Source organism: Erpetoichthys calabaricus, chromosome 7, assembly GCF_900747795.2.
Source record: "Erpetoichthys calabaricus chromosome 7, fErpCal1.3, whole genome shotgun sequence".
Taxonomy (NCBI): domain Eukaryota; kingdom Metazoa; phylum Chordata; class Cladistia; order Polypteriformes; family Polypteridae; genus Erpetoichthys; species Erpetoichthys calabaricus.
The window spans coordinates 179923660-179948897 of NC_041400.2; the positions used below are offsets into that span (position 1 = coordinate 179923660).

At 36.9% G+C, this 25238-nt stretch overlaps 1 protein-coding gene across 4 annotated transcripts in view; it reads left to right on the forward strand.

Annotated features, from left to right (window-relative positions):
* The window catches only part of pax5 (paired box 5), a 262678-nt gene extending 238260 nt beyond the window's left edge, over window positions 1-24418 (forward strand). For 3 of the 4 annotated variants that reach the window (XM_028805784.2, XM_051930046.1, XM_028805786.2), the window contains 2 exons: window positions 2170-2256; window positions 22672-24418. In XM_028805784.2, the coding sequence (XP_028661617.1) occupies window positions 2170-2256; window positions 22672-22748 (164 nt within the window). In that variant the 3' untranslated portion in view covers window positions 22749-24418. The remainder of the gene's footprint in view (window positions 1-2169; window positions 2257-22671) is intronic. The other variant, XM_051930047.1, reaches the window with a different exon arrangement.
* Window positions 24419-25238: the final 820 nt, after the last annotated feature.

Here is a 25238-nt window from a genome sequence, read left to right on the forward strand (position 1 = left end):
GCCCGACATTTTTAGGTGTGTTGAGTTCAGCTGCAGTCTTAGCCTAACTTTTAATTTTTCCATTCTCTTGTGGTACATGTTTGATTTTGTCATGGTGAGTCAAAGACTTCTGTGACTGAGTTGCTGGGGATATCAAATTGTACGTATGGCAATCAGGGATGCACACATTGACTGTCCATGACTCGCTAAAAGTCATGACAAAGATGACAATTGAAAATCACTAGAAAAATGTATGTAGATTGACGGTGGTTTAATGTCCAAACAAAGAAGATATAGGCAACTGAAATTTTTGCTTGCTTCTTTTTTTTTAGTTAGGGATGATATCTTCCTTACCGATTCCCAGCCATAACAATATGAGATATAAGAAAATCCTGCACCCAGAAAAGATACATACTCTAGAAAGGGCTTACTGCTTCCACTTAATATGTCAGTTCACCATTCCTTGTGTTTTTGATACAGAATCTTTTGCATTGAGTTCTCATCCAAGAGAGCTTTGTATATACACTACACCTTCTACAAAAGCATATTCCTAAAGTTGTAGATTAAGGGGATAGTGTTTTGCCCAGGTGTGCCTTATAAGGCTGAAGCCGCAGTCAAGATGTTTTTAGTTCAGTTCCTTAACCTCTAGATCACGCAGCCTGTCTCTTTTGACTCGTTCACATTGGTCTAGTTTTATCTAAAAATGCTGATTTTTTTTTTTTACTTACATTGCTAAAACCTTTATGTAGCCAGAAACGGAATTCTCTTTACTCCGACCAGATGAAAAACACACACATTTCTTCCTAAAGTGAGATCTTGACCTTTTGGTAATTTGAGTTTAAGGGTATATACAAAATACACATATTTAGTATTCATCCCATCAATTTATTTTCTAAACTGGTTAGTCTGATTCATTATCACAGGGAGACAGAATCTGTCTGGCAGCAGTAAGCACAAGACAGTAACCTCCATAGATGGCACTCGTGTTTGGAGCTACATGTTCACACAAAACCACAGAAGCTCACTTCCAGAATGTGACCAGTCAACCAGATTGCCCATCTTTGAAAACTGGAATGAAAACAATATAAATATTAATGTGTATTTCTGTAGATCCCACTGATGGATGAGTTATCTTGAGGTATACATATCAATATTATACTTTTTGTAAACTTTTATGGTCTCTGAATACTGCAAAGGCATAGGTTGTTAGATACAAACATTAGAACATCTGACCTTTACATTTCCACCTATGTTTCCCATGAATGAATATAAATTCTTAAATGTTTAACTTTAACAACTTTTAATAAATTAAGTTTCCTTTACCATTACATACATATTTCACAACCTGCTTGATATTATTAATATTATCTGGAATAACTTGTCTTGTTTCAGATCTATTGTACAATGAGTGTGTTTAGACCTCTAAATTCATGTTCATTCATCATGACATTAAAAAAATCATATAGTGGAGATCACTTTATTTTGTATACAGTGAAATTCTATATATGAAATGTACTATAATACTGTAATTTTACACTATTTCCATCTGTTGATTGGCCCTCCTAATCTTGATGCTGCCACCTTGTGCTGTCCCAGCCTGAGAGGAAAAATGAGCAACACAGTTCAGTGAGCTAAAGCTGTCTGCTTTACTGAAGGGTGGTGACACTGATTTTATAATGGGCCCACTTGGAATATAGTAGATGTAAAATTTAATTTTTAATGGCAAAGATTGTCAGGCTGTTGAGTGATTAAGTTTGAAAAATACTCAATAGACAGCTCCTGTAGTCTATAACACTACTGAAGTGAATAATTGTAATATTAAGGTAATATTAAGACATGCTAGACTCTGTAGGCACTTCCATTTTAGGAATGGCTGTTTATTATTGAAAGGATTGTTACAGAAAAAGCTCATTTACAGTATGTGATATATTGCAAGAAATATTATAATGTGCTGAAAAATTGAATGAAAAACTTAAACTGGTCTCCAATTAGAGTATATTCGCATGAATGAAGCATACAGTTAAGGAAATGATCTACTAGACTTTCTTGTTCAGCATGAAATGCATATTTCTGCAAAGGCTAGTTGCCAAAACTTGCATTAAAACACTGGAAATTGCTTCAGCTTTGTGTTGAAGAGAAAATCCTCCTCAGCCCACGTTGTTATCCATCTAGTCTTCTTTACTCCCTCAGTGTTCCAGCAAGACTACGGTGCACGACTTGGTACAGAAATTGGATGCACATCGCGATTTTTTCCTGGCCAGTCAAGTCAGATACAAGGTATGTTGATGTGGCCTGATAGAAAAACTACTGGCCTTGCCCTTCCACACACTGTATATATTTGACCCGTGTGTTGTATGTGAATTGTTCTTTTTTTTCTTTTCATCCGGCTATAGTTTACTTTTATAATTTAAAAAACACAAATAAGAATTAAGCTACAAAGCAAGAACTAAAAACTATTGTAAGGCCTCACCAACCCAGGCTACCAACTGATAACCACAAAATTTAAAAGAAAAAAAAAACAAAAAAATGGAAGAAAATTTTTGGGGTTTATCAGTGATATTCATCTGACATTAGCCTATTGTGAGCAAAGAGCTTATCAGGAGCAATAGCTTTATAATAATTTTTATTTCCTTTTTCTGCTTCATGATGTCATGTTAGTGTCTCTCAGGTTGCCTCTTTGATCCTTTCTGATAAACGTCTCTCAATGGACTTTAACCCACCGTTGAGACACCTAGCCAGGTTTTAATATGGTTTTAAAAAACAAACTCTTAAATGGTTATTCGTTATATTTTTCAAGGAAAAAATAAAACTCATCAATAGTAAAGTAGTATTTGATGTATAGACACATATAAAAAGAAAAACAAATCTATTATATATAAAACCATGGCACATCCATTTATTTTTCCCAACTTGACTAAAGATGTAAATTTATTTCTTCATATTAGTAATAATCAATGTGATTGTTCATCACCTACTGACTCCTTAAGTCCAGCAGATGTCCAATGCAGTCAAAAACACCCCTCTTTGTGTTTGTTTTTTTCAAATTTACAGAAGTTAGTTACTAAGAAGTCCCCTTTCACTTGACTGGGTAAAGTAATGAAGAAAAACGAGTTGACTGTACGTAGTTGCTCAATTCTAATAAACCCTTCATCATTTAGCTCATCAGCCTGCAAGTTAACAGGATGATCAAGATGAATTCATTTAGTTGGAAATAATGCAGGTTAGCATAATTCTTGTTAGCTCAAGAATGTTTAATTTGATGAGACAGCTTTACCTTTGTTATCTTACTTTTTTACAGCATTTAGAGATTATAACAGTTATTGATGCAGACAGAGTCTCTCCTCTTGCTTTTCTTAATCCCACTTCTCACTTCAGTCTCAGTAAGAAATAAATCTGTCTAGCATCAGAGGTTGTATAATCTAAGAGGTGTCAAATCCATTGTCTACATATTTAATGTCTTGGCTGCTTTTTCGGCTGTTCTGTCAGAAGGAAAAAAAAGATAATAGAATCACCTCTGTGGACCCAATTTTCTCCAGTTGTATATAATATATATAATATACTATATATATATAGTGCAGCGGTGGCCATTCTTCACCAATACACATAGAGGTTGGCATACTTTTACTTTATGCATTTGAAAATCACTAATACCAATTCTATAAATCAAACTAGCATACTTTACAGAAGCTTTGACTCAGAAAAAGAAAACCAGTACGTTTTATAGTGCATGTACCCTATACAATGGAGAAGGCCTTGTTTGTATTGATGTGACAGATACCATGCATACCAAGCATAAAGAATGAGTCCAGGAAGGTTTGTACTGGCCACTGACAATAATAAAATCTAAAAGGCTCACAGAGATTCAGATTTACTTGCCTGGGTTCAGTCTAAAAATCACAAAAATGCCTGTTGGAGTGCTCTGACAAATACGCACTCCTGATTAAGAACTCACTACATCGGCTATTTGACAAGCAATCTTCACAGTGCAAACTATTTATAACACTGTTTTTTTCCATCCCTTTTACTTACAGGTTGCATCTGTTCCCCTACAACTGCAAGAATATTATTTAGTGTCTCCTCATCGATATTTAATAATAATAATAATAATTCATAACATTTATATGGCGCTTTTCTCAGTACTCAAAGCGCTATCCACACATTAGCATACTGTATGCCCTTTTGCCTTAAGTGATCCATCACTATTCTGATCTACTTTCTTTCCACCCTCCTTCTCTCTACGTCCTCCGATTCTACCAAAGTACATCTATCCACTCAACCCATTTTCTACATTTCGCTCCACAGACATAAACAACTCCATCCTGTTTCTCCTCACCATGTGGTTTACAAAATGCAAACCCATTTTTTCCTCAACCTACAGTTGACCTCCTCTTTGGCAGAGACACGACACGATGTTTGTTATAATTTCCATTTCAGTCATTTTGTTCTTTCAGCTGAGATTATTTTTAGAAAATTAAGTTACAATATTGTGATATTTAAAGTATTTTGTTTTCCACACTTTGGGTTATCTAAAATAGTAAACACTATCCAGGGATGTTTCTTGCCTTGTGCTTAATGCTGCTGGGATACATACCAATGACCCTGAATTGTGTTAAACAGGATTAAGAATGTTATGTTATGGTATGTAATTACAATAGTCAGCATTCATGTTCACACAAAAAAATAGTTTCACTATATAGTAGTTTCTCCATCATTAGTAACACTGACAATTTCCTGTACATTGCATGTACATTTATAATCAACAATATCCTAAATGGTATTCAGGGAGTGTGTACTGTGTTCTGTTTTCATCATATTCCCATTATTTATTCCTCTGGTATGTTACATGCATGAATGCCATCAGTATTTTGGCTTGCGTTTGGACCATACTCACATACATTACCAGTCAAAAGTTTAGAAATACCCAGAAATGTTCATGTTTTTGATAAAAATTGATGCTTATTTTTTATGAAGATACCATTAAATTGATTTAAAAGTACAGCCAAGACATTACTAGTGTTACTAATGGCCCTTACTGCTTGAAAAGACAAATTTTTAATTTATTATTCACATATGACTGTAGAGTACCATTTCTTGTAGTCATTCTTTCAGTATTCTTTTTTAATTGAAGAAAATAACATTCCATGCAATCAAGTCTAACTTATACAGTGATGAAGGTAACGTTACATTCAATCAAGTTGAACTTAACAAAACAGAATTCAACCCCCTTTCTGAGAGAAAGAGAGGAGAGCCAACACCTAGAGCAAATCTTTACAACATCAACAACAATATGTATTTCTATAGCACATTTTTATACAAATGATGTAACTCAGAGTGCTTTACAGGATGAAAAAAGATAAAATATAAAAATAAAATTAGGCAATACTAATTAACATAGAAAAACAATAAGGTCCGATGGCCAGGGAGGACAGAAAATACAAAAAAAAAAAGTCCAGACGGCTGGAGAAAAAAAAAAAAACAAAATCTGCAGGGGTTCCAAGACCACGAGACCATCCAGCCCCCTCTAGGTATTCTACCTAACATCAATGATCTCAATCAGACCTCATGGTTTTCAGGCTTCACATGGAAGAATTTGATGATGATGGACATGTGGACCTCTGGCCTTCAATCCATCAATGTAGGGAGAGCATGGTGCCCTGATCAGGTTGTGGTGGCGCTGAATGAAACAACACAGAAAGCCAGGAAAAGAACAGCAGAGAAAGTAGGGGTCAGTATGGATTATGGAGCCACCAAGAATGATAATGAAAATTAATTAACTAATTTAGAAACAACAAAGAGGAAGAATTTCCTTTTCCCAGATCTAAATGTTATTCTAAAACCTTATTAACATTAACATTAATTAGATCTTACCATAATTTTTAAAAAATGTCCTAATGGTCAACTCCCTTAGTTTTTCTTTAATTAGTCATTTTAAATGCTAATTGGTTACTAGAGAAATCTTTGTAATTTTATTAGTAACACTGAAACCTGTTATTCTGTTCAGTTGGGCTGCACGGTACTGGCATTCCCATTCAGTTCCCAATCAGTGCTGGGTTCAAAAATGGCCAAAAATTAAATGACTATCTCAAGAAACGTGCCAGTCTATAGTTGTTTTGAAGAATGAAGATGATTCTATATGACAGATTGCCAAGAATGTGAAGATTTCACACAAATTAGTCTATTACTGCCTTAAGAGAAGAGGACAAACTGAATCTAACCAGAATAGAAAACGAAGGGCAAGGCTTCGGATGCACAACTGCATAGGAGGAGAAGGACATGAAAGTCTGTAGTGTAAGAAACAAATGGCCCACAAGTCCTCAGTTGGCATCTTAAGGTTTAAGGTTTCTTTATTTAGATGCCAAAAACCAGTGTTATCTGCAACAGAGAAAAGACGTCTCTGAGAAGCTGGACTTGGAGTAAGAGTTATTTTTGAAATAGGCAAATAAAAAGAAAAGGTTAAAATGGGCAAAGAACACAGACAACAGACAGAAGATGACTGGGAAAGTGTGTTATGATCAGCATTCTGGAGTTATCTTTTCTCCATTACAGAAGACACTGAGGTTTGGTGTGCATCTGGCCCATCTGATTCTTTTTTGTCCTGGTTAGATCCAGATTGTCCTCTTTTCTTAAGACAGTACTAGACACCTTAGTATGAATTCTTGGCAGTCACATGGAATAACTTCAAAAACACAATATGCTGACATGTTTCTTGAGATTGCTGTTTCAATTTGGCCATTTTTGAACCCAGAAATAAACCTCAGGAATGCCACTATCTTGCCACCCATGTAAACAGATTAACAGGCTTGAGTGGTGCTAATGAAATTAGAAAGGTTCCTCTAATAACTTAATAGAATTTAAACTTGACTAATTAAGCTAACATTAGGAAACTGAAGGAATGGCTGCTGAAAATAGGGCTTTGTAGTCATATGTGAATAATACATTACAAATCAGCCATTTCAAGCAGTAATAACCATTAGAAACTCTAGCAATATCTTGACAGTATATTAAAATCAGTTTTATGGTATCTTAATAAAAAAGGTATCAATTTCTATCACAAATATCAAAATTTCTGGGTATTTCCAAACTTTTGACTGGTAGTGTACACGTAATCCTTTTGCAATAAAAATTGTAACGATGTCATTCACAATCAATACAATATACATTTTTTCATTTAACATTATTTTTTGACACTTAAAAATACAGATGAAAATGTAGACGTTTCCCCAATACCTTTAAAAACAACTGTTACTACAGTTTCATAGGCAGCCGAGAGCCTGTACAAATATATTCTTTTAGTGTATATTGTCAAAATCTGTCTCCTTGTGGCCAAGAAATGAAATTACTAGAATAGATGTCAAATACAAAATTGGTCATGTCACAGTGAGAAGTCACAAACTCAGTTGTTGTAATTAGTTGAGGATGAATGAACTTTGTAGTCCTGACCAGGTCAATTAAGAACAACCTGAGAGTAGTGTGGACGAAAATGAAAATGGCTTTCCAAAGAGCTTTGTAGGAATTCAAAATGGTATGCCAAATTGTGTACTTAAGAATGAAAGAATGAGAATATTCAGCTAGCCATCACAATTTAATACAGTGCTCCAGGAGCAATGTAATATTTACAAAACATGGTGTGTCGTCATCAACCATTATCAATAAAACCTCACTCTCTTTTATTACTCACTTTGTCTAACACTTCAGTCAATGACCTTGACATGTACAGTATATCATTTTATATGATTTTTGACTATATGATGAAAATCTATATACTGTACCTTGTAACCATTAAAACATACCACTTTGCTCGCAGTATATATTTTTCTAGGCTTCAAGTAAACTGCACAATTTGTATTTTACGGAACTTAAAATAATTGAAAGAACTTGATCAGTAGTTTTCCCACTTGCTAGAGAGAATAAGAGGAACCTATCTGAAAAATGAAAATGCTATCTTTTGTTATTTTAATTTGATAATATCTTATTTTTGGATCCAGTTCAATAATTAACAAAAGCTTGGTCAAAAAGTCAATAATAAGAAAAAGCACTTAATTTAATCCTTTCTACTTAAGTCTTTTTTAAATAGAACGAATGGACTTCAGCTGTCTCGTCTGTCTCCCAGATATAACTGGAAACACTCTGTTATGGTTCATAACACATCCATTGTCTAAACTGAGCTGTGGGTGATGCCTTATGAGAAGAGCCTATTTCAAATCAAATAAAATTTTATTTGTCACGTACAAATTCTACTTAAATTCTTAGATGTTAGTGGTACTGCTGTCAATAAAAAACTGAAACATGTTCATTCATTTTCTAGCACACTTATCCAGTTCAGGTTTCCTTTCCTTCAGTTAAATCACACAGTATCCAACCATGTTGTACATCTGATCATTTACGCCATGATGAAGATGTGATTGGCCATTGGTGGCTTTAAAACTAGTGCATTCTTTTCCCAAAAATTCGCTGTATCTTTGCAATTAATTTTGCTATTTGTTGGTGGATTTTCAATGCTTAGGAAATGTTTTCATTTGTTTTCTCTGATTATTTCTTACAAATAATTATCCTAAATTTAATTTAATCTTCAAAATGTATTTTTTTAGGGGCTATAATAACCAACAGTGGGACTTCCTAGAGGAAGTTTTATTTAACCCAAAATTGACTGCAAAAAACATAATTTTATTTGACTAAATGAAGAAAATAAATTGCCTATAGCATATTTGATATACCAAAGTAAGAACTTGTCAAGTTACAATTAATGTAGGTGACCTGTCTAATTTAGTTTTCATTTTCACATTGATTGTTATTAGTGGAGGTTTTATCTTCTTCCCCTTTGTAGTTGACTGGCTATATCTAAGTTATAATATTAATAGACTTTACTTTATCTGTATGTGTTTATTATTGAAATTGCAATGTTTTACTTTGTGTTAAATGTAATTTTTGTGAAAATGTATGTGTTTGTTTTCTGGTATAATAATTTGAGCCACTCCTTAGTGAACAGTGCTACACAAAAATTAATTGATTTGTTTTTTTGTGCTGATATGTAGTAGAAATCCTAATTAAGTGTGTCAATTACCTAATGTGAAAAAGTAAGCTACCTTAAGCAAAAGCTAAACTGTTTTTGTGATGCTTCATTTTACATGCTTGAATATTGATGTCTATAAATAAAATAACAAGAGAGGGCTACTTGTAAAAACACAGTTGATGTATACATAATATTTGCAATGTTAAAATGTTTCATGTTGCAGGCTGGAAGTTTGTTGCTGAAAAGGTTTTATTTTTTAAATTGTCTTATAAACCACTTCATTAAAACCACCTGGGACCTGTTCAAGAAAATTCAACATGTTTTTTAAATGCCATGACTGTTCCTGTTTGAGAGCCCCCTGAACCATTTCTCATTATCTCTCTCATAATCTTCTCATATAACATCTTATTTTCATGTTCATAACTTTATATATATATATCCCCATCCATTCTCTTCCGCTTATCCGAAGTCGGGTCGCGGGGGCAGCAGCTTGAGCAGAGATGCCCAGACTTCCCTCTCTCCGGCCACTTCTTCTAGCTCTTCCGGGAGAATCCCGAGGCGTTCCCAGGCCAGCCGGGAGACACAGTTCCTCCAGCGTGTCCTGGGTCTTCCCCTGGGCCTCCTCCCGGTTAGACGTGCTCGGAACACCTCACCAGGGAGGCGACCAGGAGGCATCCTGATCAGATGCCTGAGCCACCTCATCTGACTGCTCTCGATGCGGAGGAGCAGCGGCTCTACTCTGAGCCCCTCCCGGATGACTGAGCTTCTCACCCTATCTTTAAGGGAGAGCCCAGACACCCTGTGGAGGAAACTCATTTCAGCCGCTTGTATTCGCGATCTCGTTCTTTCGGTCACTACCCATAGCTCATGACCATAGGTGAGGGTAGGAACATAGATCGACTGGTAAACTGAGAGCTTTGCCTTACGGCTCAGCTCCTTTTTCACCACGACAGACCGATGCAGAGCCCTCATCACTGCGGACGCCGCACCAATCCGCCTGTCAATCTCAAGCTCCATTCTCCCCTCACTCGTGAACAAGACCCCGAGATACTTGAACTCCTCCACTTGAGGCAGGATCTCGCTCCCAACCCTGAGAGGGCACTCCACCCTTTTCTGGCTGAGGACCATGGTCTCGGATTTGGAACTCAGCTGCGAACCGATCCAGAGAGAGCTGAAGATCACGGCCTGATGAAGCAAACAGGACAACATCATCTGCAAAAAGCAGTGACCCAATCCCGAGTCCACCAAACCGGACCCCCTCAACACCCTGGCTGCGCCTAGAAATTGTGTCCATAAAAGTTATGAACAGAATCGGTGACAAAGGGCAGCCCTTATATATATTTCCCCTCGGGGATTAATGCAGTGTGCAAATACAAAATATAAATACAAATATTCAAGTTGCTATACTCATTACTAGTCATTTGCCATGCCATTGTCACTATGCATGACATTACAGCACCACCATTGCAAAAGACAGAAACATACAATAATTTGTGTCAGAGCTTGAGATTAACAAACTAATTGTATGAAGTATAGTGAGGGAAAGGCTATCCAAGTAGCTTCAGGACTTTTGGCTTTGCTTTTTGAATAAAATTTTAGTTTCTGTTTTGCATTTAGACAATTTATTTCTCTGTGCCTTATGGATCACTGATTCCTGTCTGACAATCAACTGTTCTTTTGATTTCTCTATATAAAGCCATTCATTTCCCACTACAAAATAATATTAAGATATTAAGCCCTTTGAGCGTGCCATTTGTCAGCTTTGCACAACAATTTTGTCCTTAACATAAGCAGATTAAAGAATTTATTTTATGCACTATACCAGTCGTAGGTGGCCTTTTTTCAGATCATTTTACTCCAACACATGCTGTGGAAGAACTTGTAACCACAAGGAGCATATTCCAAGGTCTGGTAATCTCAGTTTATCAGCAATTATTAAAGGTTTCAAGCACAAATACAAAGGCACTTATTTTACATTTTTCATTTTATTTTGAAGAGTTTATAGTTAATTGCCTGTAGAAGCACACATCTTACAAGGCAAAGTTAAACAATTATTTACAAAGTACAAGATAACATTTGTGTGCCCTTACTTTTGAATAGTCAAATTAAACATATAACTTCTACAGCACATTCATTTATAGAAATAAATGAAAAATAAAGCTGTTTTTGTTATGAACTTCCTGGCTCACAAAATGTAACACTGAAGCTTCCCCTCCAAAACTAGGCTTCAGGCTCCAAATGAGGCCTAGCAAACACATTTCATCCCAAACTCAAGAAGCAAGCCTTTGGCATGCACAGATCAACACAGCTCTGCTCTGGATAAGAAGGTTAGGAAAGTGGATGAATGGATGGATCTCACAATAATCAGGGGAAAGAGGGGAAAGATTAAAAACACTTGGCCCTCATTGAAGGAAAACAAAGTTACTTCATATCTGGAAGATTTATTGAAGAAGACTAAAAACAACTAAATTTGAGAACAAACAAGGAGGTACCAAGTTCCAAGGGAAATAACAAAGCATTGTCATAAACAGGCACAGGTCAGAACCTAGAAACATGTTATCAAAAATTAAAGGTCAAAACATGGTATCCCCTTGATCCCCCTGAGTGTTTCCTTTCACTGCCTTGAAATTAAAGTCATACCCCCCTACATTAACTCACTTAGTCTTATATACTTTTCAGATTTATCAGAAAGTTGAGACACATTTTTTCAGATCTCTAATATGTCACAACCACTTCCAGAATCCTGTATTGTTGTGTATTGATGGGAAGTCCATAACTTCACAACCATAGTCTGGTCAAGGCACCATGACACTTGATGAGATTTATGATGACTCTGGACTCAGAATGTTAAAATTACTGAGGTTCAGTTTTTTTGACAACAACCCCCCCCCCTGTCTTTAATTTTCTATGTTCACAGCAGGTCATTCCCTAAAGAAAACCGGGTCCCGATATCTTCTGCACTTCCTTCCCACTCCCTTTATAACTTTCCTGCTGGTTATCTTCAGACAAGATTGTTGTTAACCACCATCATTAATTGGAGGGGAAAGTGGAAAAACTGTTACTAGTGATGCTGGAGGGTGAAAAGCACTGCATTAAGTGGAAAGACAATTGTCTTTAAATTAGGTACTGTCTCTGTTTCAACATCACTTTTGTGTTGACCTTTCTACATTGTAGTTTGTTGAACTGTAATAGGAATTCATCATTAGTTGTATCTGAGACATCTTTATGATATGAAAATAAAGAAATTACTTCAAGTAATTGTAGTGTAATTGTTATTGCCAAGAAACAGCCAGCACCATTGATACCAGCAAGAGTAACAATGGTAGTGGTTAAGCAAAATGCCTGAGACTGTTATTCTCAAATCATTTATTAGGAATTTGTACTGACTCAGAGTGGTGGTTCTGAGGCTAGAAATCCGTACAGGCAATCGGAAGGTTGCTGGTTCGAATCCCGTAAACACCAAAAGTGACTCTACTTTGTTGGGCCCTTAAGCAAGGCACCTAACCTGCAATTGCTCCGTCCTGGGTATGAGGTTAATCTGCATCCAGCCCTGCATGTAGGCCCTCCAACCTGCAGGGAAAAATCTGGCGGTTGGTGGCAGAATTGGCACTCCAGCCACCATAAAAAACCTCACACTGTTCCATTCCATCTGAACTAGTGTGGTGCTGAGGTGTCACCTGTTGCATGGCTGCACTCAAGTCCTAATCTGGGATCCCGAGTTGGTTTGTCGTGTGGTAGGTGCGGCAATGTGCTGTATCAGTGCCTGCTCCTAACCTCTCTGCTCAGTGACAGAAACAGTATTTTAGGATCAGGAGAGTAAGACATGGTCAGAAATATTCATAAAGTTCAGAGCCAAAAATCTAATACTACTTTCACCAAACCCAAGTCAAAACTCAATAATCTTAGAAAACAAATCCGAAGCAAAAGTTTCAGTAACCAGAGACAAAATAAAGTAAGTTTGCACATGAAATCTTATAAGGGAATATCCACCAACTCAGATAGGAATTGAACATCAGAGGTGAACTTTTAGGCCGTCACACTACTGACATTAGATGCTGCGACCCACATAACCAAGGCCCCCAACTACTGAGACATGTGTCACAGCGACAAGCATACAAAGTAGCTTTGTCCATACAGACAATAAAATGATAACACAAAATTAATTTCCAAAACCTTAAATACATTTTTGTCACAATATTTACTTGGATATTTGATACCTCCATACTCAAAAACTTCTCTGTAAAGACATTGACTTTTTAAACTTAAATGATACCTAGAATATTAAAAACAAAATCCCATCATGACAGAATTCATATTTGTCACTGGCATGATTCCTCAAGCCAACTTTTTTCCTTCCTTGAATATCTGATTCCCACACTGGAGTTCGGAACATCATTACCCAGTACATAAACATACACTTTATGAATTAATTTTAGCAGATTGCCCTTCTGTAATTTTTAAAATGGCAAGTTAATGTGTCCTGAGCCAAAGTTGGAGTCCCATGAACAGAGGCTACTAAGACTATTATTTAAGAAATCTGTTGATTAAAGAAGCTGCCTCTAAATTTTGCACCGGTAAGAAGAATGTATTCACAATGGTATGTTATATAACTTGTGAGGGTCAAGCTGAAGAATATATTTTTTTTTACTAAGGATAGAAAGCTGAAAGAAAATGCAAAATTATTACAGACAGATGATGGACCAGAAAACAATTAAAGTAATTTAAACTGGTTGATATTTTTTAAATTGAAGACTCTTTGTTTGGGGATTCAGTCTAAAATTGTAGGTGTCAATAAGCCCAACAATTTCATTGGCAGAAAACAGCAATGCAGATCCATTTAAGATCTTTTCATTTAGGGTATGATGATATCCAAATATCTTGCAATTTTCTACATATTTTTATATAGAGCACACACTGGCAGATTAATTGACTTCTCAGTGCTTCTCAGGATTTGGCATTCATAGATAGGAATGGAACCAGCAATGTTTTGTAGGTTACAGTTTAAAGTTGTTTTGTTGTCAGGTCCTACTTTTACTTCATTATTTTGTTATTAGTATACTATTTCAGAGTCTGTGCTTACATTCTTTATTACAAAATGCACCTTTCTTGTCTGTTAAATATATTACTGAAAATCCTGCTAGTTATACTTCTTGTAACTAAATAAGATAAACCAAATAACTATTATACTTATTATAACTTCCTTTATGTGCTTTGTGTAGAAAGAATGTGATCATCATAGTAGAAAAAATGTTTAGACCCCAGCTATTCCATAGTCAAGCTTGAAACCAATGAAGCGAAAGGATTTCATGATATATAATGAGTGGGAGTTAAGGAGAACAGAGGAAGTCTGTCTATTTCTGGAAATGATGATTGCCCATCAGAAGTTCAATGTCCATGAAAGCTGAGAAGAGCTGCTTTGGAAGGAAGAGGGCAGAAACAGCAGACAGCTTAACCCAGGCTTTTTGTTGGATCACGAATGACTGAGAGTGGTGAATCTAATGGTTATCGTCACTTTTCAGTGACCCTTTCAGTCACAGCTCCTAAAGCTGCCTCGGAAAGCACAGCAGGCCAGGCCGGTTATCCTGTCTGCTTATGACTGAGCCGTTCCTTTAATAAAGTGAATGAGTGTAAAGAAGTTTCACAGCAAAGGCCGAATTATATTGTGTGATATCTGATAGTAAAACATCCATCCATCCATTATCCAACCCGCTATATCCTAACTACAGGGTCACGGGGGTCTGCTGGAGCCTATCCCTGCCAACACAGGGCGCAAGGCAGGAAACAAACCCCGGGCAGGGTGCCAGCCCACTGCAGGGCGCACACACACACACACACACACACACCAAGCATGCACTAGGGACAATTTAGAATCGCCAAGCGGGAAGCAAACCCGGGTCTCCTAACTGCGAGGCAGCAGCGCTACCCACTGTACCACCGTGCCGCCACATAGTAAAACAGAAGTTACAATTCTCTTCAAGTTTCTGCAATATATACTTTATAATATTTTTAAAAAATCCTTGTAAATACATTTTATGAATGTTTTGTGTCAGTCATAATATTTCATTTGCAAAAGCTTGCAAAAAAACTTTGGAAAATGGATCATGCAAATATTGTAACATTCAAACATCTGAACAGCCGTGGCCTACATACTTGCCCAGAGAGTTTGGACACGTCATTGTTGTCATCGTGTATATTCCTCCTCGGGCGGACGTGGAGATAGCGAGTGACATCATCCATTCTGCTGTTGCTAAGTTACAAACGCAGCACCCCGAGGCACTTGTGCTAATCGCTGGAGACTTTAACCATGTGACGCTGGACAAAACATTACCTGCATTCTCCCAGTATGTGGACTGCAACACCCGGGGAAATAAGACTATTGATTTACTGTATGCAAACGTTAAAGACGCATACAGTGCCACCCCGCTGCCTGCGCTTGGGAAAGGAGATCATAACCTGGTTCTGCTTCAGCCTCACTACAAACCAAAAGTGAAAGTCCTACCTACAACCACACGATCATTCAGGAAGTGGACCCCGGAGGCTGAGAATGCTCTGAGACAATGTTTTGGAACTACAGACTGGGATATCCTGCAGGGATCACATAGTGAGAACATTGAGGAGGTTGTTGACTGCACTACTGACTACATCAACTTCTGTATGGACATTGTAGTTCCAGTAAGAACTGTACGCTGCTATGCTAACAACAAGCCATGGATTACAAGTGACATCAAGGGCCTTTTGAACCAAAAGAAAAGGGCCTTTAAAGAAGGTGATCAGCATGAGCTCAAGCGTGTGCAGAAGGAACTCCGAGTCCAGCTCAGGGCGGCGAAAGAGCAGTACAGGAGAAAGCTGGAGCAGAAGTTGCAGAACAACAGCATGAAGGAAGTGTGGGATGGGATGAAGATCATCACTGGCTGCAGCTCAAAGCGGGGTACCACCATCGAGAGAGACGTGAAGAGAACAAACCAAATGAACATCTTCTTTAACAGGTTTGACCACCCTAACCCACTCTCACCTCGGAGTACTGCACTCTGTACACATCCTTCTGCTGATACCAACATAGGAGAGACATCCCCACCCACAATTACAGCAGCGCAAGTGAGCAGAGAGCTGAGGAAACTTCGTGCCAGCAAAGCAGCAGGTCCAGATGGAGTATCGCCACGACTGCTGAAGGTCTGTGCATCAGAGCTGGGGGGTCCTCTACAGCGCATCTTCAACCTGAGCCTGGAACAGGGGAAAGTCCAGAGGCTTTGGAAAACATCTTGCATCACCCCAGTCCCAAAGGTATCATGTCCTGGTGAGCTGAATGACTTCCGGCCTGTCGCTCTAACATCACATGTGATGAAGACCATGGAGCGGCTGCTGCTTCACCACCTGAGGCCACAGGTCCAACATGCCCTCGACCCTCTGCAGTTCGCATACCAGGAGAAGGTGGGAGCGGAAGATGCCATCATCTATATGCTACATCGATCCCTCTCCCACTTGGACAGAGGCAATGGCGCTGTAAGAATTATGTTTCTAGACTTCTCTAGCGCCTTCAACACCATCCAACCTCTGCTCCTTAGGGACAAGATGACAGAGATGGGAGTAGATTCATATCTAGTGGCATGGATCGTGGACTATCTTACAAACAGACCTCAGTATGTGCGTCTCGGAATTGCAGATCTGACATTGTGGTCAGCAACACAGGAGCGCCGCAGGGGACTGTACTTTCTCCGGTCCTGTTCAGCCTATATACATCAGACTTCCAATATAACTCGGAGTCCTGCCACGTGCAAAAGTTTGCTGACGACACTGCTATCGTGGGCTGCATCAGGAGTAGGCAGGAGGAGGAGTATAGAAACCTCATCAAGGACTTTGTTAAATGGTGCGACTTAAACCACCTACAACTGAACACCAGCAAAACCAAGGAACTGGTGGTGGATTTTAGGAGACCCAGGCCCCTCATGGACCCCGTGATCATCAGAGGTGACTGTGTGCAGAGAGTGCAGACCTATAAATACCTGGGAGTGCAGCTGGACGATAAATTGGACTGGACTGCCAATACTGATTCTCTGTGCAAGAAAGGACAGAGCCGCCTGTACTTCCTTAGAAGACTGGCATCCTTCAACATCTGCAGTAAGATGCTGCAGATGTTCTATCAGATGGTTGTGGCGAGTGCCCTCTTCTACGCAGTGGTGTGCTGGGGAGGCAGCATTAAGAAGAAGGATGCCTCACGCCTGGACAAACTGGTGAGGAAGGCAGGCTATATTGTTGGCATAGAGCTGGACGGTTTGACATCCGTAGCAGAGCAACGGGCACTCAGCAGGCTCCTATCAATTATGGAGAATCCACTACATCCATTAAACAGTTTCATCTCCAGACAGAGGAGCTGTTTCAGCGACAGACTGCTGTCACTGTCCTGCTCCACTGACAGACTGAGAAGATTATTCCTCCCCCAAACTATGTGACTCTTCAATTCCACCAGAGGGGGTAAACGTTGAACATTATTCAAGTTATTGTCTGTTTTTTACCTGCATTTTTTTATTACTCTTTAATTTAATATTTTTTGCTGCTGGAGTATGTGAATTTCCCCCTGGGATTAATAAAGTATCTATCTATCTATCTATCTATCTATCTATCTATCTATCTATCTATCTATCTATCTATCTATCTATCTATCTATCTATCTATCTACATATTTTTTGGCATTTGTGAATTTCCCATTAGGATTAATAAAGTATCTATCTATCTATCTATCTATCTATCTATCTATCTATCTATCTATCTATCTATCTATCTATCTATCTATCTATCTATCTGTCTATCTATCTATCTATCTATCTATCTATCTATCTATCTATCTATCTGAAGTAAAAAGTAAATACAACATCAACAGAAAACAAACTAAAATATTTTGTGAAAATATTAATGTGCAGTTATAATTTACAGTAAAAAGTGAAATACATGTGGCATTTGCACACATTTTGGACATCCCTTCAGCTGTAGGGTCTCAGAACTCATTCAGTTGTTACTCTGGTCTGGCATAGCTTGTCAGATGACAGTCTGGTCAAGAATTGTCATTAGAAATTATCCGCTGATGACAATTCCAGAGCCTAACAAATGATTTGACTCTTCCAAAGTTGTGCAACATTCAACGACTATGGGCTTTTCTAAGCAACTGACATAGGTTGTGAGAATTAAACTACTGTAATTGATACCCACAAAACCAGAAAAGGTTACATCAAAGTCCTTTCATCTAGTAATTTTCACAGTCCTAAATTTTATTAAGAATGGAAATTAAGAGGGACCATGGAGGTCAGGACAAGTTCTGGAAGACCAAGAAAAATGACAGATAGAATAGTAGGAAGCCAAAGCAAAACCTCCCATATGACTGCAAGGGACCTGCAGGGAGGTTTAGCTGAGAAAGGAGAGGTGCTGCAAATCTGTACTGTGCAGCATGACTCACACAGACATGACCTTCATGGAAGATCCAGTAGAAGGAAAGCTTACTTGTGATCTCATCAAAAAATAACATCTTCAAATTTGCAAAATTTGCATTAAACAGAAGAAAGCATTAAGTGCCGTGGACAGAAGTGAAAAATTAACTCTTTGGTTTCAACCACAAAGGGTTTTGTTTGGAAAAAAAAGACCACATTTGAAGAGAAGATTACCCTGTAAACTGATAAATATGGGACTGGATCTGTTATGGCTGCTAGTGACACAGGAAACATTGCAGTAATACAGAGAAGTACAGATTCAACTAAATATCAAGGGGAATGTCAGACAGCAGTCAGGAAAACTGAAGCCGAAAAAAGAATGACTTCAATAACAAGACAATAGTCCAAAATACACTTTAAAATCTACTCTGAAGTACCTCAAAAAACACAAGGTGAAGGTTTTGGAATGATCCTCGCAGTCTCCAGAATTGAACATCATTGAAAATCAGTGTGCTGTGCACACAAGATATCCCGTGAACATCCCACAGATAAAAGTGATCTGCAAGGGAGAAGAGGGACACATGCACAAAATAAGATTTCTCGGATTCATAGCTGGCTCCAGAAAACGTTTGAAAACTGTGATTTTTGCCCAAGGTGGTGTTATTTAAAAAAAAATAGTTCATCAAATAAATCATAACTGTATATTAACATTTTCATAAAAGTGTTATTGTTGAAATTTGTTTGTTATCAAAGTTGTATTTATACTTTAAAGAAAAACAAGCATACAATAAAAGGGAGTGAATAACACACTTCTTCTAATAGAGAGTAGAGTCATAAGGAGCCAAGTACAGTCTTGAGTGGAACACCACGTGACAGTCCAGTCACCACTTCCCTGCCTTGCTTTAGGTGTCATGAACTTTGAGTCCCAAATCATGTAAGCCAAAAAGCAGTACCAAAAAATGCCCGTTTGAGAGGGAAATCTTGTCAAAAACACCAGCAAGACAGATAAAGGGCCTAATAGAATTTTAATAATATAAAAGAGCTCTTCAGTACCATTGAATCTCCATAGAGCACAAAGATGTGAAATGGAGTTGTCTAAAACAATAAGGCAATCCAGTGTAAACAAAGTCCCAAAAGGAGACTCTGAAGAGTAGTCAAATGGCAGAGTAAACAGATCTAAAATCAAATAATTTACAGTAACCACAGAAGAAACGCAAAAACTTACCACAACTTCCAAGGGCATTTAAAATGAACTGCCAGGAACTGTGGAAGGCCATTTGCATTTATTGGGTGATCTTGGCATTAATTGCAGGTGGCCCCCACCTCTTGTGGGACTTCCAAGAAAACACATCGAACATAACACAGGCAAAGAAAATACAGCAGCTAAATAACAAAAGTAACAGTAACATACATAAATGGCTCAACAATGAACAAAAAAGGCATTAAACAAGACTTTGAAGCCCCACCACGGTTCTAAATTTAAAGCTCATCATCTACTAACCACTGCAGCTAAACATAAAACAAAAATCACACCAGTGTTTTTTCTCCTGATCTTCGGGCGTAAATGCTAACCAATGTTATGATAATGGAAGAATTAAAATATAATATATAAATATGCTAGAAACTAGCATTTGTTTCTCCCAAAATACTTGAAATCTAAAAAAAAACAATGACCTTGTTAAAACTCAATTAAATCAATTATTTGTATTAGTGTCACTTTTTGTAATTCAAAACAAATTTATGATCCCCTTCTCCTTGTTATTAAGATGGAAATTATTTTTGTTGTGAAAAAAATCACTTTGTTTTTATTTATTTTATACATTTTTGTTGTTTTTTCAAAAAGCAGAATATTACAATCGCAGAATCATCAAACAAATAATAATAACATAATAGATTTAACCAATTATTTAAAAAATCATTACAGAAAAGCCAAAAAAAAAAAAAAGAAGAAATTAAAAGAAACTGAAGAGAAATAGAGTTATGATGTTACTTTGAGTCCATATTTCAGTTGATCAGGATCTAAGTCTAAACTTATCTACTACTGTTAGATAAAGCTGAAAGGGTGACTATATACTGTAATTTTAATCAGTATAATTATCTGACAATTATACTGACGACTGTTATGGTCAAAATTTCATACATGGATATATTATACGAGTTGTGTAGAAATTGTATAAAGTGTATAAATAATCACCTACACCAGATCAGTTCAAATGAGTTACTTGCCCTGGATGAGCAGGTTAAGAAGATGGATGGATGGATTTAATTCATTTTTAGAACTCTTTGCTTCACTGTATTTGTATGCATGCATTTACTGGGCTTATTAAAAGTCTTCACCCCCTTGGAAGTTTTCATATTTTACCGTTCTACAACACTGAGTCACAATGGATTTAATTTGGCTTTTTAAATATTGATCATTTTGCATGTTTCTTGTTCCTGCAATTATTACCTTTCTATTGGGATTTTGAAACTTGCAAAATTATTGTTGAAGACAAAAATATTTTTCACAACTTTCTCAACTGTGTTTCCCTTATGGCAGGGGTGGGCAAAGTCATTCCTGGAGGGCCGCAGTGGCTGCGGGTTTTTGTTCCAACCCAGTTGCTTAATTAGAAAACAATCCTTGTCAATAATTACATTTCATGGCTTGTTAGTGCTTTAACTCTGCTATGTCAAGTCATTCTCATATCCTAGATTTTTTTTTCCATTCTAAGGATATCATCTAAATACTTTGAAGTGTAAAACGGATGGGTAATTCTCAATCCTTCACTTTTTTCTCTTCTCTTTCCTTCCAAGTATTTAATTAAACCAAATAGTGCACGATAAATACACACAGGTGTAAAGGGTAACAAGCAAAATGGATAACTGCTGGTTTCTTTTGTCATTTGCATCTAATTGCTAATAAGGCGCAATTAAAAACCGAGAATGCAGCTGTTTAAGACTTAAATAAGCAATAAGGGTTCAAAATCTTAATGAGGGAGACAACTAAAATGAAGCACAAGTGTTTCTAGAGCAATAAGTGCTTCTTATTAAGCAATTGGGTTGGAACAAAAACCTGCAGCCACTGACTTTGCCCACCCCTGCCTTATGGACATCGCCGCCTGTTATGCTGCTCGGGATGGTAACAATCTCAGGTAGCACAACTCAAAACGCCATTGACGTGAGTGCATAAAGCTCAGTCCTGAGGATCTCTGTTTTATCCGGGATTGGATTGAAAACAAATCAGTTTGAGGGTTTGGTGGGTGCTTAGCAGTGAATTCAGACTCTTTTGAACCTTTGCAGTAATTACTACGATGATGGTTCAGGATTATGATTTGGTTTTGGTTTTTGAATTAGACTCGGCTATCAATTATATTTCATTTTCAAGTCCCTCTAAGAGTAAAAACAATCTGCCTTCTCTCTAGGGTGAGCAGAATATAAATGAGGAACAAAGAACATCTAATTTATGTTTTGACTGTGAATTATCATCCAAGATATGATCTAAGAATACAACATCTCTCATGGCGTTGTGCCTTTTGTTAGACTCTGGCCTAGGCTACACCTCAGACTTGCTCTTGCCTGGCAATGACAATTATTCAGCCTTCACCTGAGACTTTTTGAGTCTGACTGTAACATTTATTAATGCAGACTTTCTCTATTACTCATCTTTTTTTTTTGTTGAGTCTTTAGTTTTTACTTTTCACTCTATTGTGCTTTTATGTGTTTTCTTTTTTATTTCTTTTTTGCCAAGACATTTTTCTTTGTTTGTTCTAATTATGTAATGACCAGCATATTCCATGGTTTTTTGACTATTATGTTATTTTTCACCCACATTGTTTCTTTCCAATTTTTTGTTTTCCCTTTCTTGTCTTCATGTGTTTACCTTTTTTCACATTTACATTTAAACACATTCCAGTATTGTTCAATGCTAGCCATCTCATTCTTAATAAATTTTCTCTGTTGTACAGGGTCAACTGCTCAATAGAAGAATGGAAAGGAGCAGACAAGTCTCTTGATCCCAAAGTGATCAAATGTCACCTTTATTCCACCGAAATCTGAAATGTGACATTGGTCATTTCTGAAAGTATAAACAAGTAGATAGAGATTGAAAAATTGAGCTTACAATCTTAAAAATCAGGTCATCTTCAATGTGCAACCTCGACCTACTCATTTAAATTGACTGTACTTCACGGTGTGTTGTACTGTTCATATGAAAGGGTTTTGAGTAGTACTCACCATAAAAGTGCTTTATAAAGAGCTGATTTCCTATTTTGTGTTGTTGTTTTGCAGGATCTCCCTATTATTATAGTTCAGCAACACGAGGAGCTGGACCTGCAGCCACTGCCACGGCTTATGACCGACACTGACTCGAAGTTCTGCTGGACACATCTGTCATGATCAATGCATATCTCTCTGCCATCCTCAAGTGTTGGATCGGTGCTGGGAGGGGGCTGGGGGTGCGGACTCTGTGGTGGGTAGAAGGTTCAGCTTATGAGTAGTTCTTGGATACATCAATATTTCCAATCAGCTGTGAAAATGACAGGAGTTGTATACACACTGATACATGCTACACTCCATTACTAACAGATTGCAGTTCCTATTCAGAAAAATAAAAAAATACATAAAATGTCCATTATCTTAAAACAAGGCCTCACTTAATCACTCACTACTGAATAGTTCATAAATCAAAAAAGGTGTATTTTATAAATGTAGCTGTGAGTATAGGACAATGGGATTACAAAGTTCATGTCATTTGGGTTGCCCTTATAAATGAAAAAAAAAAAAATTTTGTCAATAAACACCTACAGTCTACTGCCTTATCCAGACAAGTCTAAGTTGAAATAAAATCTTTAGACATTGTTATGTGGCTTTCACCATGTAGCATATTAAGCATCCGTCTTCAGCTTTAGTTTCTCCAAACGGTGATTACAGGAGGGAATAAATGAAAGCAGACACTTATAATAAACAGCAGCACATTTATTTGTGTCTTTTGAGTGACAAATCAATATTTTACTGAGTTGTTCCATTTTAAAAGCACACACAATTCAACTATGGTCATAGTTTTACTGTTAGTATGCAACAATTTTGCAGTGAAGTATAAAGGTTTCGTTGAGAATTAGCATGGTTTTAAATAATAAAAAAAAAATAAACCTGATATTTTAAAGAATTTGTAAATGATATGAATATTATAGTACTGTGTAAACACAGTAACCACAGTGACCGGCCACTACAGATATAAAGTGCGGTCGATAAATCTGCTATTTTTGTCTTTCAATGAGACTTTTATGCCATTTCTTGGGACATTGCATGCAAAAGGCACACTAATGCAGCTTATAATAGATTAGCTATCAACAAGAAAACAAAATCTGTGCACAAAATGATTATGTTTCAATTCTGATTACTTCTAAACATAGTTTACTGATTATCACATCACAGAAGTTGATAATAAACTAAATATTTTGGGTTCATAAGGTATACATTAATGAGGGTTTATCAACAATGTATACAAATTCCTTTAAAAAGTCCATAAGCACAACTACACGTTTAGTAACATATCAATATATTATCTCTTAATTAAAGGAAGATTTTATTACCTTATACCATTATTCTTAGCTATAGGGTATACTAATTAAGGCCTTGAAGTATTTCTGAAATTCCATTGAATATTTGAACAACAGGCTGTTCATTTGTTTTAAAATAATGTGGATTGTGGTAAAAATGCAGCAAAGCATAGTGGGAAGACTATGTTTTTGGGGGAAATGCTGCACAATAAAAGAATGGGCAGATTATAATTCTGTTAAAAAATATCATAATTCAAGGCTTACACTGCTACTGCTCAATGGAAATTTGAAATCATGGTGTTCAAACAAGTCATATTTGTCATAATTTCTTTGACTGAATAGCCCTACTTTATAATCCTTAAAAGGGTCTTTCTCAAAATATAAATTTCCTATTAAGTCCTATAACATCATTTTTTTTTTTAACAAACAAACAAACATTTATTTTATATAGTGTCTTTCTGTATTGGATTATCCCAAGGCACAGTAAGGTAAAGCAACTTACTCCCCGTCAGTGGGCCTTTAATTGTCAACCTTGTAGTTGTGATGCCAGCAGACCACCGCAGAAAGTCCCTGCTATGTTCATTAAGATTCCATGTTGTAACACAATGAAACAAGAAAAATGGCAGTCAGTCTTTCTTTTTATAGTTCCTTTTCATAGCAAGTATCATTTTAAGGCACTTTACAATACAAAGATTCAACATAGTGGAATTTATATATATTTATTTAGAATTACAGCAGATTCAGGGCAAAGTGAATCAGTGGTGGGGTTTGAACTGACGGCCTTGTATTTACAGTGCACTTTAGCTGGAAGGCTAGATTTAATCTTTCAGCCTTATTATTAAATCTTTAACAATGTGTACATCTTGTTTACTCTGTAAACTAACGTTCAGTTTGCCAGTAGTTGACATCCTAAATACACACATACATTTATCCTCATGCACCCACACTCAGCCTTGGCCGATATAGAAGTTCAAGCAAACTAAACATTACATTTTAGGAGATGATGGAAGAAAATTGGGCTATCCAGGGGAAAATTCAGATATGTTTATTTTTGTATAGTGCACTTAACTGACTGCCGGCTCAGAGTGCTCAGAATACAATTACAAACTTTATAAATTATTAATTACATAAATATACACATAAACACATGTACATACAGTATCTGTTTAACTGCAGTAAAACAAAGCAGATCCAATCTGTTTAACACAATTGGAACCTAACAATATACAGTATGTCTATTTACATCATCATTTACAATGGAGGAGAGAAAAACAAAAACTCCAGTCGGCAGCATCC